Genomic DNA, 17,114 nt, shown 5'->3' with positions numbered 1-17,114 from the left:
GATTGCTCCTCTGATGGAGGGGCCCTACATGGTCAGCTGGGATCCGGCTGCACATCCAGCAGTGTGGGGGGGCCTGACACCTGCCTGCTTGGCTAAGGATGGTGGTGGGGGAGCTCAGACAGGAGGGCAGGGGTGGATTGGCTTCCCGTGCTGGCTCAAGCAAGGGTAACAGCTGCTTTGGGCAGGGAGGATGGTCTGGGGGAGTCTTCCCCTAGGGCTGGGGCAAGTACACCTTACTAGAGGCACATCTCATCTAGGCTCAGCACCATCCTTAGGCTGGGCTCCCTGCCTCAAATGGAGAGAGCTGCAACTGGGCCTCTGTGCCAGGGTCCTGAGGATGGTGGTGGGAATGCACTGGGCATTTCCAGGACCTCAGGTGTCCCCTGCCCAGTGACAACCTATGGCTGCAGCAAGCTTAACTGGGACTTGTCTGTAGTGGTTTCCAGTGCGGCTCCTTTCCCAGGCCCCTGCTGCTGGCTGCCCATGGCTAGCCCCAGCCCTCTGTCCCTCTTCCCTGCATGTCTCTGCTCCCTGTCTCCTGCCCGCCACTCAGCAAGATTTGCACATCAAAGGGTTATCTGTGCCATACAGAGCCCTGAACTAACCACATGCATCACAGCTCATTATTGCACGGCCCCAATTAGCAAACTTATCAGCAGTTTCCCAGCTCTTCCTATGGCTCTGATCCCTGTGCAGCCAGACTGGCTGTGCCCACCCTACACAGCAACCACTCTGGTCCGTACCAAATGCCTGGCGACCTTCCCACATGAAGGTCCGGGTTCCCTGGGCTCAGCCCCTCAAGCTGCTTCCTCCCCCACCCCACCTGGGTGCCCAGACAAGTCTGGTGGGTCTCCAGCATTTTCTGATGCCTAGAGAGATGGGCCAACACGGGTGGGAATGAAGGAGAGGGGAATGTGGAAGATGCTGGAGTGATGCTATAGGAGCTTCTTCCATTTGATTGGCGGAGGGAAGAACTTCCTATGACATCATAGGAGATTAGACATGAACTATTGCTCCTGAACCGGGCACCAGCTTTTAACCTCCTCTGGCTCCCAGGGCTGCTTGGATCTAGGGCTCTGGTTGGGACCCATCTCTGGGGAACGGGGCACTGTCCCCAGAGAACAGGCCCACGCAGCTGCCTGCTCCCAGTCATGGGAGGCTGTGGGCGAGGGGAGTATACAACACACAGACCAGGAGGGAGCAAGTGGTTAGCCAAACACCAGGGCAGAGAAAGCGGCTCTGAAACCAGTGGACAAAGGGGCAGGGCAGGCGAGGGCTGCAGCATCTCACACGGGTGATTGAGGAGCTGCGGAGACCTGCTAGGGGATGGGATAAACACCCACCACAGAGCGGGGCCAAGGGTTAGTGATAACACTCACATGCTTGGGGGAGGTCAGGGGGAGGGGTGGAGCTGTCTGCTCTTACAGCAGACAGAGGTGTGTGCATACGTGTGCACCCGCACACCCACGTGGTGCCCTGCCCCGGCGGGGCAGCTGCGGGGGGGAAGGAGGGCAGAGAACGAGCCATTGAGTGCGGACAGCACGCAGCTCTTTCAAAGCCCACCAGAGCCCCGTGCCCTGCTGTGACCACCCACACTCCCCCAGACCCTGTGGCAGGTGGGGGCACCTCACTGGCCAGTGTCCAGCTGGATCACCTGCCTAAGCATCTTGCCTTTCACTTCCCACCTCACACTGTGCTGCCTCTCATCTATGCCACCTCCTGCCTTCAGGGTCCCAGGCCATCATGAGCATGCCTAGGGTGCTGACCCCAGCCCTTCCCTCCCCCTTCCCATTGCTTTCTCACTCCTTCCTCTCTCCACTCCCCCCATCCTGCTCTCCTCACTTGCCTTCCCTCAGAGCTCTCTCTGCAACCCTAGGGAGTTGCTCCCAGGCGGGGGAAGCCCTGGGGAAACTCCCCTGGGTGTCTTTGGGGACACGCAGCCTCCTCTGTCACGCAGCTCAGTACCGCGTCGAGGCACCCTGGCCGCAGCCTGCCTGCCCCGCCAGCCAACCCACCCTCCGACAAACATAACCCCCCAGCTCACCTCTGCACAGGGCCCAAAGCAAAAGGGGGTGCGCCATGCTGCTTGCAAGCTGCATGCAGGCCACGCCAGGGAGCAGCTGTGGCAGGAAGCATGCAGCACTGGGTGGGGGTAAGAGGGAGCCATTGCACAGGGCAGGGGAGCGCAGACATCCCCAGGCGGGCACAGGGAGGCGGGCAGGGGGCGGTTGTGTACCTTGAGGCCAGGATCGGAGGGGAAAGGCCTAGAGTGGCATGCGCTAGCGTAAGTGAGGCTGGATAGTTGCATACTCGACTGGGTCTCCGCCAGCACAGATGGAGCTCCGAGGGCTGGGCGACGAGGCCAGAGCGGCCGTGTCCAGCTCTGCATAGTGGACGTCACAGTCCTTGGAGCCAGAGTTCTGGAGGTCGGACAGCGGCGAGGCGTGGACACACATGGGAGGGAGATGCCAGGGTGCGCGGGGGTGTATGGGGGGCCATGCCCAGAGGGGTCGGAAAGTGGGGGATGTTAATGGAATGGGGGGGGGGTGAACGGGGGAGAAAAGATAAAAAGAAATGGGGGAAGGAACAGTCAGTCAAACAAAAACCCCAAATCCAAGGGAGGATCAAGCAGCATTTTCCCTCCCTTGTTATCCACCCCAGGCATTTAGGGCTCAAATGAGTCTCAGTGGAAACCCCCCCACCCAGCAACACCCCGCTGTCCAGGGTCTGCTAGGGCTGTGTCCCTACACCCCACAATCAGGTCTGAAATCAAACCTCCCCGCGTCCCTCCAGGAGCGGAGGGGACCCAGAGGCTTCACTCCCGCCCAGGAGAAGTGGGTGCTGCACCGGGATGGTTGGAGGTCTTGTGCTTCCTCCATGCAAGGGCCGGCACTGCATCTCTGACACGCTCGGGGGGGGCACTGCATGCGGTACTCCGAGAGGGAGCCCATGCCTTACCACGATGAGAGCGAGGTCCTTCCTTCCCCCTACGCCGCCCACGACGCTCTGGGACTTGCTAGACTGCCGCCTCTCCGGAGGGAGGAACGCCACTCCGATATGTTTGCCGAGCACCTCACCCGGCTAATGCTTAGATAATGGATATTGTCTCTGGCACGTCACTAAGACGAGCTCCAAATTGCTTGGGAGTTTGGAGAAATGAGGGTGTTTCTGCGAATGGGGGCTTTTAAATTGCCTTCAGCTTATATTTATTTTGCTCCCTCGCAAAATCTCCCTAATAGCACAAGCAAATCGCAGCGCGCTGTGTTTCTCCCTTTGCGGCAAGGTTGACTGTAACCCACGAGCTCTTTTCTTTCTGTTCCATATTTCCAATCCTGTCTGATTCGAGCTTTGTAAATAATGTTTAATAGATGCTAAAAGCCCCGCACTCTGATGACAGCATCTTGAAGGGTAGCCCTTCTAGCAGCATTTTTGGAGGGCTTGTATCCAAGAACGGCACGGAGGGAGGGATGCACCCCTCGTCTCTGATAGCTAGCTTCCATCCAAGTATCTCAACATACCTCACCATCATTAACGAATTAAGCTTCCTGGGAGACTGCTCAGTTTTACAGACCCCATTTTATGGAAGGGGGAAAGAAAGGCATGCAGAGAGGTGGAGATTCGTTTGCTGTCACTCAAGTGACAGATCTAGGAACAGGACCAGGGTGTCCTGGCTCCCAGCCCCTTGCTTACTAAGGGAGCATCTCAGCATCCTCATATGGGCTTAGTTTTGGAAGTGGCAAGGACCAGCTGGCTCCTTCCAGATGACTTTCTCACTGCCCGCCCCTTTCTTGATCCATCGCCTCACCTGGATCTTATGCAGAAGGCGTTTAATTTGGAAATCATTCCCCCTCTTTTCCTGAACTCTTCTCAACCATTTACCAGCTGTGGCAAGGCAATTTTCAGAGCTTTATGGCTCTGCAATGAGCTGTGCTAATGCCTGTAGTCAGAAGGGGGGATTGATTGAGGAACTGCTCTGTCACGCTGCACTTGGTGGGGGCCTCCTTTGCTGGTCCATGGGGAGCAGGGCCCCTCCATCCCATGGCGTGATAGTGCATGCATGTGCACTGTTGGAGGGGTGTATGGTCTGGGTGCTCCTGCCCTGTGTGCTGAAGTGTATTGTATAGGGCTTGTGCGTGTGCTTGCACATGTGTGTGCACTGTCACAGCTTACAGAGCATGTGGCTTGTGAAAATGCCCCATGCAAGGGAGCATGTAGCTTGTGGCTACAGGGAGTCAAACACCATAGTTGGCAGGTTAGAGGTGTGTGTAGCCAAAAGAGTCAAAGATGGCAGGCAGAACCCAGGGGGTGCAGGTGGAAGGAGGCCACGTCCGGTGGTGCGATGAAGGGTTGGGTTTTGATCAGGTTCATCACTCCATTCCTACATCCTTCCCTGGCAGTGCTCATGCTCCTCCACGGGCAGGAGATCAGAGGTGACGTGGCACACGTACATGGTACATGGAGGTCCAGGGGAGCCCTGGATGTGCTGGCTCCAGACCTGGGGCAGTAGAGCCCCATCAGCATGATGCACCCAGGTTGATGGTCTCTGCTGAAACCCAGGCCAGAGCCACCAGGGAGGAGCCCTGCTCTGGCACTGCTGCATCCGGCCTCGGCCCGGGCCAAGACGTGCAGCAATTGGAAGATATCAAGATGATGGAGCTGAACAGCTTTGGTTTGGAGCTGGGTGATGCTGGTGCCCCACTCAGCAGCCAGACCCCTGCTCCACAGTGTAGATTCAGCTCTGCATTGGGCCACCTCTCCAGCCCTGCAGAGAAGCAGACCAAGCCATGGGGTGCCCATGCCCACCTTGCTCCTGCCCAGCCCGGCCAAGACCCTGGGAAGGGCTGTGCTGCAGCACTTGGGGAGCTACCAGTCTCTGCCAGCCCCTGGCTCGCTCCTGCACTCTGCTGCTTTTTAGGAGCAGAAATTTATTACAAAATCAATACTGGGGCTTGTATACAAGTGCTAATGTCGGCGCCAGCCAGTATGCTGCGTAAATCACTGGCTCCAGCACCCCGGTAACTGCCCTGCAAGTTGGCAGGCATTGCCTCGCTGTCTGAGCTGCGAAGCCTTCCCCTGTCCCACCCATCACACCTCTGCTGCTAGGCTTACTCCCCTCCATCCACCCCTCACTAGCACACATTGCACACATCCACACATTGCACACATGCACACAACTCTGTTCCCACACTGTTCCCACTGGCTCCACCGACTGTTGGGGAAGCTGGGAGAAGGACCTCATGTTGGGGCTGTAGCCCAGAGCTGGGGCAGCCCCAGGCACTGTGGCTTGGGAATAACCTCTCTGCAATGTGGGCTGATTTGAGTGGGTGCTGTCAAGAGCCAAATGCCAAACACCCCAAGAAGAAAGGAGGCGCCCAGGTCCTGAGCCTGGAGCGGAGCCTGTGCAGCTCCAAGCACAAGGAGGGTGATGGCCTGCCTGGGGGGCACTGCTCCTCCTGCCCAGAGAGGGGCTCTGGGAAATAAGATGGGGTGCTAGAGATCCCCAGTAGCTGTGGGTGAGGCCAGGTTGCTCTTTTCCACCTCCACCCCTCTCTCTGCCAGTCGGTCTCCTGCCCTCTCTCCCCTCTCTGCCGGTACCTCTCTCTTGCCTGGTCCCCCTCGCTCTTCTCGATAATCACTTCTGAGCTCCTCCTGCTCTCTGAAATTGCCTTCCCCAGCAGAGGCTTTAATGCACACATTGTGTTAACCCCAAAGGACAAGACTCCGTACAACTGAGTTACGGCATCGGAAACCCTTTCCCGACCCCCCAAAAGCCAAGCCTCTCTCCCCTCCAATGCCTCCCCTGCTGCCCTCCGACAGACACAGCGCCAGCACCACGTGTCTGCGGTCTCCCCTCCCCAAAGGAAGCCTAGGCTATTGGCAAGTCTGTGCTTGAGCAAGCAGCTGCTTTGAGTGCTTCTCTGTGCCCCACTCAGCCCACCTGCCTCTGCCTACCCCAGGTGGAGGTGCTGGCAGCACGGCTGCAGGAGCCTGGCAGACCGGGCCCCACACCTGGTCACAGCTTGGTTAAGGGAAGTGTCTGCAAGGCTGGTAGTGGGGTGGGCAGGAGGCCACCTCAGCAGGTCCCTAGGTGACATGGGGAAAATCCAGAGCCAGCTCCTTCCTGCAGTGCAGCATGACACTTGCCCATCCCTTCCATGATAACACGGCCAGCCGGTGCTATCTGTGTGCCCCAGAGCCCTTGGCAGAGCTGGCAGGGCTGGCACTACCTGGCAGGGAACTCCCCCTGACATTCACCCGCTCAACAGCCCAGCTGCCTGAGATATAGCAGTGAGCCCCAGGGACATGGGGCGGAAAGTGGGCACTGGAGGCTGGGATCACACCCAGGGCTGGTGGGCAGGGCTGGCTGGAGGACAGTCCTCTTCCTCACTTCCCCTTGGGACTGCAGAGTCTAGGGGAAGAGGGTTATGCTCCGCGACTGCCCTGGCCAGGGCTGGGGTCTGCATAGGCTTGGAGGAGCAGGAAGAACAGGACACGAGACCAGCCTGGGAGAGCAGGGCAGGAGGATGGCTCAGAGCTCACTGACATGCAGGAGGGAGCCAGGCTGCTCGTGCCCTGCCCAGCCTGAGATCCTGGAGGAGGGATGCACCAGACCAGGCTGAGAAGCCCTGGCCAGGAGGGATGGAGCAGCCCGAAGCCCAGACCCAGGTGCTGTGGATGCCTCGGGGAAGCATCCCACCCCCACAGCCCCCTGCCCACGTGCCTCCACCCTGCAGAGACCCCTTCAAGGGCGGTTGTGGGGGCATCCGAAGAGCCTCTTTGCTGGGACTTCTAACAAAGGACCAACGAAAACAGCAGCCTTGAATACGCGCCTGCTCCGAGCAGGTCGGAGAGCCCCAAACTCGGTTCCTATGGTTACCACACGGCCACCGGTTGAGCCTAGCCTCACATCGCTAACTCCGCCGCTGATGGCTTTTTTAATTAGCTGCCCTCTTGCTATTTACCCCAAATGAGCCAGCTCCTTGCTGGGAGTCTGCTCTTGTGGAGCGTGGCTTGGTCCTGGTACCCACGCCCCTGATCAGAGGGTACGGGAAACCAGTCAGACTCCTCCAGGACGGGATCTTCAGAGCCACACACTGCCCTCAACATTTGTCTTCCAGCCCCAAGTGCATCCTATGGCTAGAGGGCACCATGGAAATGTTGCTGCCTCTGGGGTGGAACAGCGCCCGGGGCCCTGGATGCCAGTGCCCAACTTTCCAGCGGTGAACAAGCCCCTGCGGCTCCCCAGTGCCAGGCAGCACAGCGGGGCGGCCGACTCTCTCTGAAGGGCAAGGTTGAGCAAGCACGACTGGGCTTGGAGCCTGAGGGACCACACGTGCAGCAGGGCTGGTGCACTGCCCTCCGCGACCCACCTTGCAGGAAGACAGCCGTGGCCTCACAATGAGCTAGCAGGGCCAGTGCACCTGACCTCTGCCTTGGGCCTTGAAAACAGCCCTCCTGCTGCTGCTGAACTCCCTCCCTGTCCCCTTGACCCCTAATCTCCATCTTCCCATTTCAAGCTGAACAAATCTGCACCCAACAAGGGCTTTAGGGAGCCGTCTGCGATTCCCAGCCAGATGCCGATGCTCTTGGCCTGGCACAGAACCGAGTTACAAAGCTGGGAACGTGCCGTTCCAGCCAAGTCATGTCACGTCAGCCTCCTCTGCCCCCAATGCAGGAGCCATTGCTGACAGCAAGCGGGACTGGCCAGGTCCCAGGCCTGCGAGACCCTCCATCCACCACCTCCTCCCTGCTCCTTACCCCACCCAGAGCTGCAATCCCTCCTCCGGCATAGTTGAGATCCCGGGGAGATGGGCACCCCCAGAGCCTGACAACACAGGGCAGAGTCAGGAGGGCCCTCAACTGTCCCAGCCTCCCCAAGGGACATGCACAAGGATGGGCACTGTGATCAGCTTTGGGATAGGATCCCTTGTATCCTTGCTCTGGGCTGGGGTGTGGGGCAAACAGTTTAGCTTCTTCCAGGCTCAATTTGGTCTTAATTTGCATCCTGGACACTGGGTGTTGCCAGAGAGTCCTATGTTACCAGGAGCCACCAATCTGGGGTGATATCTGGTTGGAAAGGGTCAGGCAGAGTCCTCCAAAGTATGCTGGAGACAGCCAGGACCAGGTTAGGGCACTCAAGGCCCTGGCACAGTGCGGGAGAAGGTTGCTGGTCCTCCCTGGTGGATGGATGGAGGGAGAAGACACTAATCCCTTGTAAAGAATAGGTCCAGATCCTGTGCAGGGCCCTGGGGTGGGGGTGAGGGGGCAGTGCCAGGCCCCTGGCCCTCCTTACCAGCCTGTCGGTGTAGGGGGAGGGCTCTGTGGCTGCCAGGTCATAGTACGGCGTCTGCAGCGGGAGCTTCTGGATCTCCTCCTCGTGCTTCATGTTGTCGAGGTGCACAACCTGGGCAGAGCGGATGGGGATGGGGTCATGGGGGCAGCTGCGACCTCACTCCTGCCACCAGGCTGGGAGCAACCCCTGCCCCATGGACACCACGGGGAGACCCAGATTCCCCCGTGGCTGCAAGCCAGGTCCAGGCTGCCTCTGGACCCAGAGGTCTTGACTCCAGACAGACAGGAAAGTACTGGGCCACTGGCCACTGTCCCCTAGCCCACACCCCAGGCTGAGGCTTGCCAGGGCCAGACATGGTGTCTTCAGAGGCCTGGCACTGGGGTGGGGGCAGGTACCTGGATGTCTTCTGCTGTCAGGTGGGTTTTCATCTCCAGCTTCCTCTTTGGCGGAGGGATGGGCTTGTGAGAGGGGGGCAGGTCAGTTCTGCAGGAAGAGAAACAGGCACTGGTTAGACCAGGGAGGCAGGGCCCTGCCATGCACCCCCCAGTGTGGCTCATGCCCTGTGCTCAGATGGACCACACCAGGCCACACAGGTGCCTGAGTCCATGCCCAGACACCCCTGGGCTCCAGCAGGTGCAGAGACTGGGCTTCCTTCTCCTCTCTGTGGGCCAGCCTGCCTCTGGAAAGCCACGATCCTGACTCGACTTCAGACCAGGAACCCCTGGAGCAAGGACCTGGCATAGACCCTCTTATTTCCACTGGTGTAAATCTGGAGTGGGCCCCTTAGCTTCATCCACTCCCTTTGGTCTACTTCTCCAGCCCCTTCCCAGCACCTTGCCTGGTACCTCTGTGTCACAGCTGGCCCGATGCTGCTGTGACACTGCTGGACGGATCAGTCCAGCTTTCCACTGAGCTGCCCATGCCACCAACTGGATTCACATGGATAATTGCCTCCCTCCCCACCCTCTCATTTGCATTGCTAATGGCTGTGAACCCTCCTGCAACCAGGAGTGTTTTTCTCTGCACAGCATTTCTAATCCCCGGCAAATCCCCATGTCAGACGGGGACCCTGAGGCTGGTGCTGGGAGCTCCAGCTCCTGGTACCACCCAGGATGGGCCCCGAATACCCTCAGCCAAGAGCTGTTCTCATTACTGTGGGACGCCGGGGCCCAGCTGGCAGTGAGAGCTGCCAATCATCAGGTCAATGGGTGTCGAGTTGGGTGGCCTGTCTCTGACGATGGCCATTGCTGGAGGCTCCTGATGACAGCTCCAAGCCTTCCTACCCTGCATGGTGCACCATGAGGACCGGTTTATTCCTGACCCCAAACAGGAGATCCGCTTTAGCCCTGGAGCATGAGGACTGGCAGCCTTTGTAATCTCCATCCTAATGACTGCCGCGGCAAACTGGGCTCATCTGCATATACGTGTCTAATCCTGTTAAGAACTCATTAAACTGTGCAACTCTAATGAGCTGGCTCCCCTGCCCTCCCCTCTCCCAGTCTGTGAGCTCCTGGGCAAGCTCCCACCGATCCTCACTTGTAGGGGAGCAGCTGCCTTGGCAATCCAGTAGATCTCAAGTGGAGAGCAGGACAAGAGAGTGGGGAGGGGGCCGCGAGGGCCGGGACTCCAACAGACCATACCTAGTCCCATTGTAGATGACTCTGCAGGATGCCACGAGGGCACCTCCTTCCCGTGCAGGGAGGGGGGCAGTTTGTTGCATTGGCAAAGCTGGGGAAAATGCAGGTGCCTTTAAGGGTTTCTTATAATGCAAGCCATGGGGTCTCCATATCCCTGTATGGGGCAAAAAAGCTCCTGAGAGCAGGACTGCACAATGGGCTGACCTGGCTCCAGGGCTGGGGGAAGCTGGGCCCGTGCAGGAGATGCTCCCAGGAATCTCCTGGGGGAACGGGTAAGGGTCTGCCCAGCCCAGGCAGGGGAGGGAGCCTGCGTGGTGGGGCCAAGAGGAGCTAAGATGTATGGTTTGGAGGAGACCAGCCAGCAGGACAAAGGGCTGAGCATGAGCAGCACACAAGGGAAGAGAAGCATTTGCCCACGGGCAGCCGACTTGACCCCAGCCAGGGGCACTGTGCACCCCAGCACCTGGCCAGGCCTGAGAGGGAGCAGCACCATGGATAGCACCTGCCCCACTCCCCTGGGAGGAGGCGGCCAAGCAGGGGCTGCACATCCTGGTGCTTTTGCCTCTTCAGCTGGGAGGAGGTGGCAGGAACAGCCCAGCCCTTGTGTGTCCCCAAATACCTGCAGACGAGCCCACAGGGCAGCCCCGGGAGGCACCAGGGCAGTGGGTGCAGCTGGGAAGCCTGCCCCCACTGCTAGCTTGCAGAGCCCCTTGTGAGCCCTCGTGCTGTCTCCAGTGCTGGGCCATCCCAGTCATCACTCATGGCCTGGGGTCATGGCAGGATCAGCCACCAATGCCATGCACAAGGGCAGTATCTTGCATCTGGGCCAGGGGTTGGGTGGGGGTTGAATGCACACATGTGATTCCAGGAGCCAAACTTGGATCCATGTGCATCCACCCATGACCCAAGTACGGGCTTACTTATTCCCTTCCATTCACAGCTGGGATAAAACAGCCCCAGACACCAGCCAGAGTGATGGGGTCTGCCCTGTACTGAGGGTTGAATGCATACATGTGCATGGTAGTGCAGACATGCATGTGCACAAATGTATATTTTGCGCTCGTGGCATTAGGGCCGGCACTACCAGCCTAGCAGGACTCCCTCTCTTCTCTTCACAACCCTGGCCTTCAGCCTACCTTGCCTTCGGATGCTGGCTGGGGTCCTAATGCCTTTAGGTGAAATGCATCCATCCCGCTCCCTGCAGAGCAGCAGCTCAGGAGAAGGTCAGAGGCTGCTGTGGGCTGGGATTCGGGGACTCCAGACATGGGGGCTGTGGGTTTGGGGTCTCCAGCCCCAAACAGGAGGCAGGGGCCAGACTACAGGGGAGCAGAGCTGGAGGCAGCAGGGTGCCGGGAGTGGGGCCAGCACGAGCCAAGGGGCTACTCACAGGTCGTTGTCGGTCTCTGAGCGGCTCTTCTGCTGCCGCCTGTAGACGATGAACACCGTGATGGCCACACCGATGAGGAGCACCGCAGCGACCACCCCCCCCACGATCCCGATAAGGCCCCCCGGGGCTCCCTGTGGCAGCGGCTTATCTGCAAGGGACACAGGGCAGAGAGGAGTGTTACAGCCAGGAGGGTCCTCAGACCTCCCTGACCCCTACAGCCCTCCCCACAGAGCCCCATGCTCCCTGCTGTTGCCCTCTGTGCCCAGGACCATGTGGGGCCCTGATCCTGGGGGGCAGAGTCAGAGCCGTCACCAAGTGCATGTGCTGGGCAGGGCCCTCCCAAGAGCCGGGGTGCTCTGGCTAACATAGGGCACGCACCCCCAGCCCCATGGCTGGAGATCCAGATGAGTCCGAGCTAGCCCCCGCGTGACTAGCGCGATCCTCGTTCAAAGCCAGCCGATCCCCGGGGCTCGATGGGAAAGCTCTTTGAAACGTACGATAAAAGGATTTAATTTGCTCTACCTTCCAACCTAATTAAACTTGAAAACTAGCTAATTGGTACTTTGTACTTACAGCACTGCAGTGATGAAAGAGGGAGATAATTGGAACGGAGGCAGCGCGGAGCTGGGGGCAGGGGAAGGGGCCTGCTGGGCCCCATCACTTGGGGCACGGGTGGGCTCACCTTGCAGTGTGTCCCTACCCTGGCATGTCCCCCCGTTGTGACTTCCCAGGTGTCCCCAGACCCTCATGTGGCTGAGACATGGGCCGGTCATGCCAGCTCTGCTGGGGCCATCACCCTCTAGCCCTGCTTCTTGGAGAGGTGTTGACCACCCTGCACAGACTAGAGGGCTGGATCCATCACATGAAACACAGCCCTGGCAACACCAGGCACTGGTGCATGGTGCTTTGTCGTCATAATCACACAGCCGTCCTGTGACGCCGCTGGGAAAGAAACCCAGGAGTCCAGACTGCCCACCCCTTCTCCAACCATGACCACGCTCTGCCTTTCAGTGCTGGAAACTCTCCCCAGAGCCCCGGTTCCCACAGCTCTGCCCACTGGACCACCTGGCCTTCCAGGCCCCAGACCACCGTGCACTACAGCAGACTAGATCCCAGGAGTCCTGGCTGACAGTCCCCTGTCCCAACTTCTAGACATTGGGGAGAGGAAGCATCATATCAACCATCCCTGTTACGGGATCCCCTTTAGTTCCCAATCCCCCCCCCAGGGTCCAGCCCTTCCCTGACCTGATGGAGACAGCGATACATGACGCTGTCTCTTGCAAATACAAGACTATCAGGATCAGGCTGTATGCGAGTTAGCAGATGGATAGTAGTGACGGTGTCAGTGGTGAGCGGGGTTTTGTATAAACAACAAAGCCGAACCAGGGGAGGAAAGTCTTCGCCCGACCTCCATCTCTCGCCTTCTCGTCAGGCTTAGGCCACACTTTGCAGCTGTCACAATAACAGCCAGGAGAACAATATCGCTCCTTTCTACAAAGCCATCCAGGCCCAAGACCCCTGCCGTCCACCTGAGCCTCTGGATCCCGCTTGTCTGGCACTAAGAAAGGGTCTTGTCTTTTCTGGAGGGCAAATGGACTCACGATCTCCCAGGGTTCGGGTGCTGGAGTTGCTCCCTGCTGCGGCTGGAAGGCAGCAGCCTCTGGGGTGGAGCGGACCAGCCGCTTCGCAGTGCAAGGCGATGCTGTGTCCCATGCGTTCGCAGGGGTGAGGTGGGCAGGTGGAGTCACTGCCTGCCTTGGACTCTCTCAGGGTTGCTGTGGGGATCCTGGATGACCACGTGGGGCCGGCAAGTCTTGTATGGAAGAGTCCCTCCAGCACAGACCCCGAGCTGGGCATCTGGGGCTGTGCCCCCTCTCAATACAACGCCAACATGTCCTGAGCTCCCCTCCAAGTGCACAGCCAGCTGCATGGCCCCAAGATCTGACCACTGGGGCCCTTCACCTCCCAGGGCCAGAAGAAAAGTGCCCAGCCCAGGTCAGCGCAAGCCCCAAGGACTCTCATCTGGAATACACGGCAGGGCGCTCCTGCGTCCCGGTTGCAGACTGCTGCTGACACCGAGGAGCAAAGATGTCCTTGGCGCAGCCCCTGCCCCAGCACCCCCCAGCATGCAACAGATGTGCTCATTGCAGTCATGCAAAGAGGCTCCCTGCACCAGGCCGCAGCATCCCAGAAGCCACGAACAGGCTCCGGCTCGTGCCACTCTCCCGTCTCCTGAATGCTAACCTGCTTTCATCCTGCCTGACAAAGCCCTCCAGAGCCCCCATCAGTCGGCGGCATGCACCCAGCCTTCCCCAGGCCCTTAATTAACAGCTCCGCGTGTCATCGGATGCTGCAGTCATCAGAATGCCGGCCCCGTTGCTCGCGTCTCTCTCTCCCTTCTCCTCTCCGCACGCCGTGTTATCCTGTAAATCATATTTCTGCCTTGAGACAAGCTCACTTCCTTCCATGCTCAAGCAGGCAGTTGAAGTGATGCACTGTAATCCCTGAGACGCCGTTCAAGATGGTGGCAGGGACAGTGGCGGTAAAGCATCTTCCCACCTCTTTGGAGGGGACGTTCCCCTGATGGATGGGCCCCTAGCACCGTGGTCCATGTCATGGAGCCAGCGCATGACATCAGCTTGCCACAAAGGCTGTGGATCAGGGCCTGTGCGTGCGTGGAGGGCTGTGGGAAGGGAATGGAGAAAGGCGAAGGGCCCTGGCAGAGATGGTCTGGGCTTGCCTTTGCTGGGACTTCCCCCTTGCTGGGGTGGGAGATGGAGTCATTGGGGTGACTGGGCTAAATGGACTCAGCATCATTGTGCAGCCCTGCTCACGGCAGCCCAAAGCCCAGCTCCAGGGAAGAAAGTGGCAGCAGGAGAGGTCAGTGCCACCACTGGAGGTGGTGGAGAACCTGGCAAGGGCAGGGGGCCATGGGGTCTGGCTACAGAGGGACCAAAGGGGTTGCAGGAGCGGATGGAGAGGCTGCCCCACACTCTCTTTGACCCAGCAGCCTTTTGCCTCTCTGCTGTCCCCGGCCCCTTTGACTTTTGTGCCATGAAGTTCCCAAGAAGCAACCACAGCAGTGAAATGTGGCCCCAGGCCTTCCCTTGTCCAGAGACCACTGGCTCGGCTGAGTGCAACGCTTTGCCCGTGTGTCTGAATCCAGGCTCCCTGAGCCTCCTAGGGGCCCAGCACACCCCAGTGCCTTGCCCCCCCACAAAGCAGCCCTGGACATGGGGTATGGCAGGGCAGGGAACAGCCAAGTTTAGGGCAACAGGAGTCATGGGGCATTACCAGAGTGCAAGGCAGCTGTGCTGGAGTGGTCTGGGTGCCCAGCAGGGCTGGTAGGCGCTGCACGCAGCAGGGGTAGAGAGCACTGCCAGGGGCTGCAGATCAGTCAGCAATGCGGTGGGCCACCAGGACTGGATTTGCAGATGGGGACTGGAGCAAAGAGGCCAGGGCAGCACGAGGCACAGGGCTGGGAGGCCAGAGGAGGCTCTGCAGATTACGCATGCAAAGCCCCACGCTCCCAGTCATGCTACAGCCAATGAAGAACTCCCCCCAAAGTTTGCAGGAAGCATTTGGCAGCGAGGCAGGTAGCATGGAGCCCGAGGGGACCAAACAAACAGCTCAGCCTTATCAGAGTGGCTGAGGGCCTTGGGGAGCTCTTCATTCCTGCTGAAAATGAAATTAATTCAAACTATTAGAATTAGGGAAGACGGAAAGAAAAAGCCCAAATCTCCTTCCGCACCATTCGCTCCATTATTCTGCTCTTGCGCATCGGCCTCCCACAGCCCTTGCCCCCTCCTGCAGCCAGCTCGAGACAGATAGATGTATGCATCTGGGGTTTCTGGGACTCGTTGCCTCCTACATGTAAATGCTATGGAGGGGCAGGGTGGGGAAGGGGTTTGCCATGTGGCAGCTAAGCCGGGTGGGAACCCAGGAGCCCTGGCTCCCAGCAGAGCCTCCAGAGCTGCAGATTGTGAGGCATCCTTGACTAGGAAGGGAGAGGAAAGGGAGGAAGGCTGAATGCTCAGAGCCAGCTTGGTCCCTCTAGGAGGGCCCAGGGGATCAAGATCTAGCAAACCCATCTCAGGTCTTGATATGATGGAGAGCAGGCATGAGCCCAGGACCCATAATGACCCAATCAGAACCGGCAGTGAGAGCGGCGCCCTGCAAGCAGCCAATCAGAGGTGTACATGAGACGTAGATCCTCCCCACATCACACCCCACAGAGCGATTCGGGAGATGGGGTCCCCTCGATTAACCAATTGCGACGCCCAATTAAACCAAGCCAAGTGGGCTGACAGCCTTCCCCAATGGATGTCAAGAACCTGTTAGGAGGCTGTCGTGCGAAGGCCTCTGTCCCTAGCACAGGCCCTGCCAGCCATGAAAAACACCCTGGTACGAACCACCACCCAGCTGATGTCTCCATCTGCCATGACAGTCCCAACACAGATTTACTGCCCTGTCCAGACAGCCGGCAGCAGCAGCATTTCATGCTGCAGGAGCTAGGCACACGTCCCGGGCCCGGGGCTCTGCAATGCAGCTGCAGAGCCAAACAGCAAAGAATGGAGGAGCTGAGCGAGCCTGTCCCCACCCCAAGCTGCATGGGGCACTGCAGACATGCCCAATACTGAGGGTCAGAGCTGGGTGCTGGTGAGAGAGAGCATCCACACGTGCCTCACTTTGGAAGCACTGGAGCTGGCGCTGCCCTGTTTGAGCAATCTCTAACAAGCCTCATGCCTGCCCCCACTCTGGATGGGGAAATCAAGGCACAAGCAATGCAGTAAACTGTCCAAGGACAAGCAAACCCAGGAGTCCTGATCTTTCCACCCTCCTCACTCTCCATGCACTTGCAACCATGCTCCCAAGCTCTCCCCATTGCCACAGTTCACCTGCACACAGGCCTGCCCACCCCACCCATACGAGAGGCTCAGAGGAAAACCTGTCTGCCATGTGGCTTCCCACCCCAGCTCACACAGGCGTGTCCCCAAAGGAGGGTCGCATGCCGTGCGCTCTCTCCACTGGCTGAGCCTCCAAGTGCAACAATGAGCTAAAAGGATGCTAAATAAAACAGCCGCAGCAGGAAGGCATGGCTGGACTGGGGTGTCCCCACAGCCAGCTCCTGTCTGCAAAGGGCAATCGCAGGCTGGGAGCAGGAGTGGCAGGAGGGGAGACCTGAGCTTAACTAAGTGATGGGGCCATGGCTGGGCTAAGCAGCATGTGCCTTTTGCTGTACATGCTGGCCAGAAGGGCAAGCAGAGATCAGGGAAGGGCTTGGGCAGGGAATCTCTGCAGGCCAGTTTGATCTCACTGCACCAGGGAGGTCAGGGCCCAGGGGTTGTCCCCAGGAGAGGGCTGGGTCCTGCCTCTAATGGGACCACAGGCTGGAGGAAGCAACAGTTCCCAGGGTAGAGAATCAGCCATGGGGTTGCCTGAGGGGGTGTCGGGCTAGGCAGAAACCCCATGGTGCCCAGAGCCATGGTCCCATATGCAGGCCTATCTGAGGTCCTGGTTCAGCTGCCCCACGGACAGTGCAATCTGGAGTGTGGGGATGGCACCTGGGGGAGATGGGCATGGCATGGGCTAGTGCGGGCCCGGAGGGGTAATTATGCGGTCCAGAGCTCAGATCAAAACCTCCCTGCAAAGGACGAGGGGTATGGGGGGCAAGCGCCGGAGACGGGGAGTGGGAGGAGAGAGTCAGTCTTACCTGCCTTGGGGTCTCCAAGGCTCTTGCTGCTCCTCCCTGCACCCTGTTCCCATGGTTGGTGACGTGGGGTGCTCCTCTCAGTTG

The 17,114-nt window shown here is 59.1% G+C and overlaps 1 protein-coding gene across 2 annotated transcripts in view; it reads right to left on the bottom strand.

Annotated features, from left to right (window-relative positions):
* Nucleotides 1-17,114, bottom strand: part of NECTIN1 (nectin cell adhesion molecule 1) — a 100,085-nt gene that overhangs the window by 10,175 nt on the left and 72,796 nt on the right. For both annotated transcript variants that reach the window (XR_009457945.1, XM_019487337.2), the window contains exons 6-8: nt 11,318-11,465; nt 8,689-8,776; nt 8,294-8,404 (exon numbers count right to left, since the gene is read on the bottom strand). Coding sequence is in view for 1 of the 2 variants with exons in the window: in XM_019487337.2 (XP_019342882.2) it covers nt 8,294-8,404; nt 8,689-8,776; nt 11,318-11,465 (347 nt within the window). In the remaining variant the exon portion in view is untranslated. The remainder of the gene's footprint in view (nt 1-8,293; nt 8,405-8,688; nt 8,777-11,317; nt 11,466-17,114) is intronic.

The sequence above is a fragment of the Alligator mississippiensis genome, chromosome 16 (assembly GCF_030867095.1).
Source record: "Alligator mississippiensis isolate rAllMis1 chromosome 16, rAllMis1, whole genome shotgun sequence".
In the NCBI taxonomy this organism is placed as follows: Eukaryota; Metazoa; Chordata; order Crocodylia; family Alligatoridae; genus Alligator; species Alligator mississippiensis.
The sequence above is the reverse complement of the archived record's forward strand: the minus strand, read 5'-3'. Positions and strand labels throughout refer to the sequence as shown.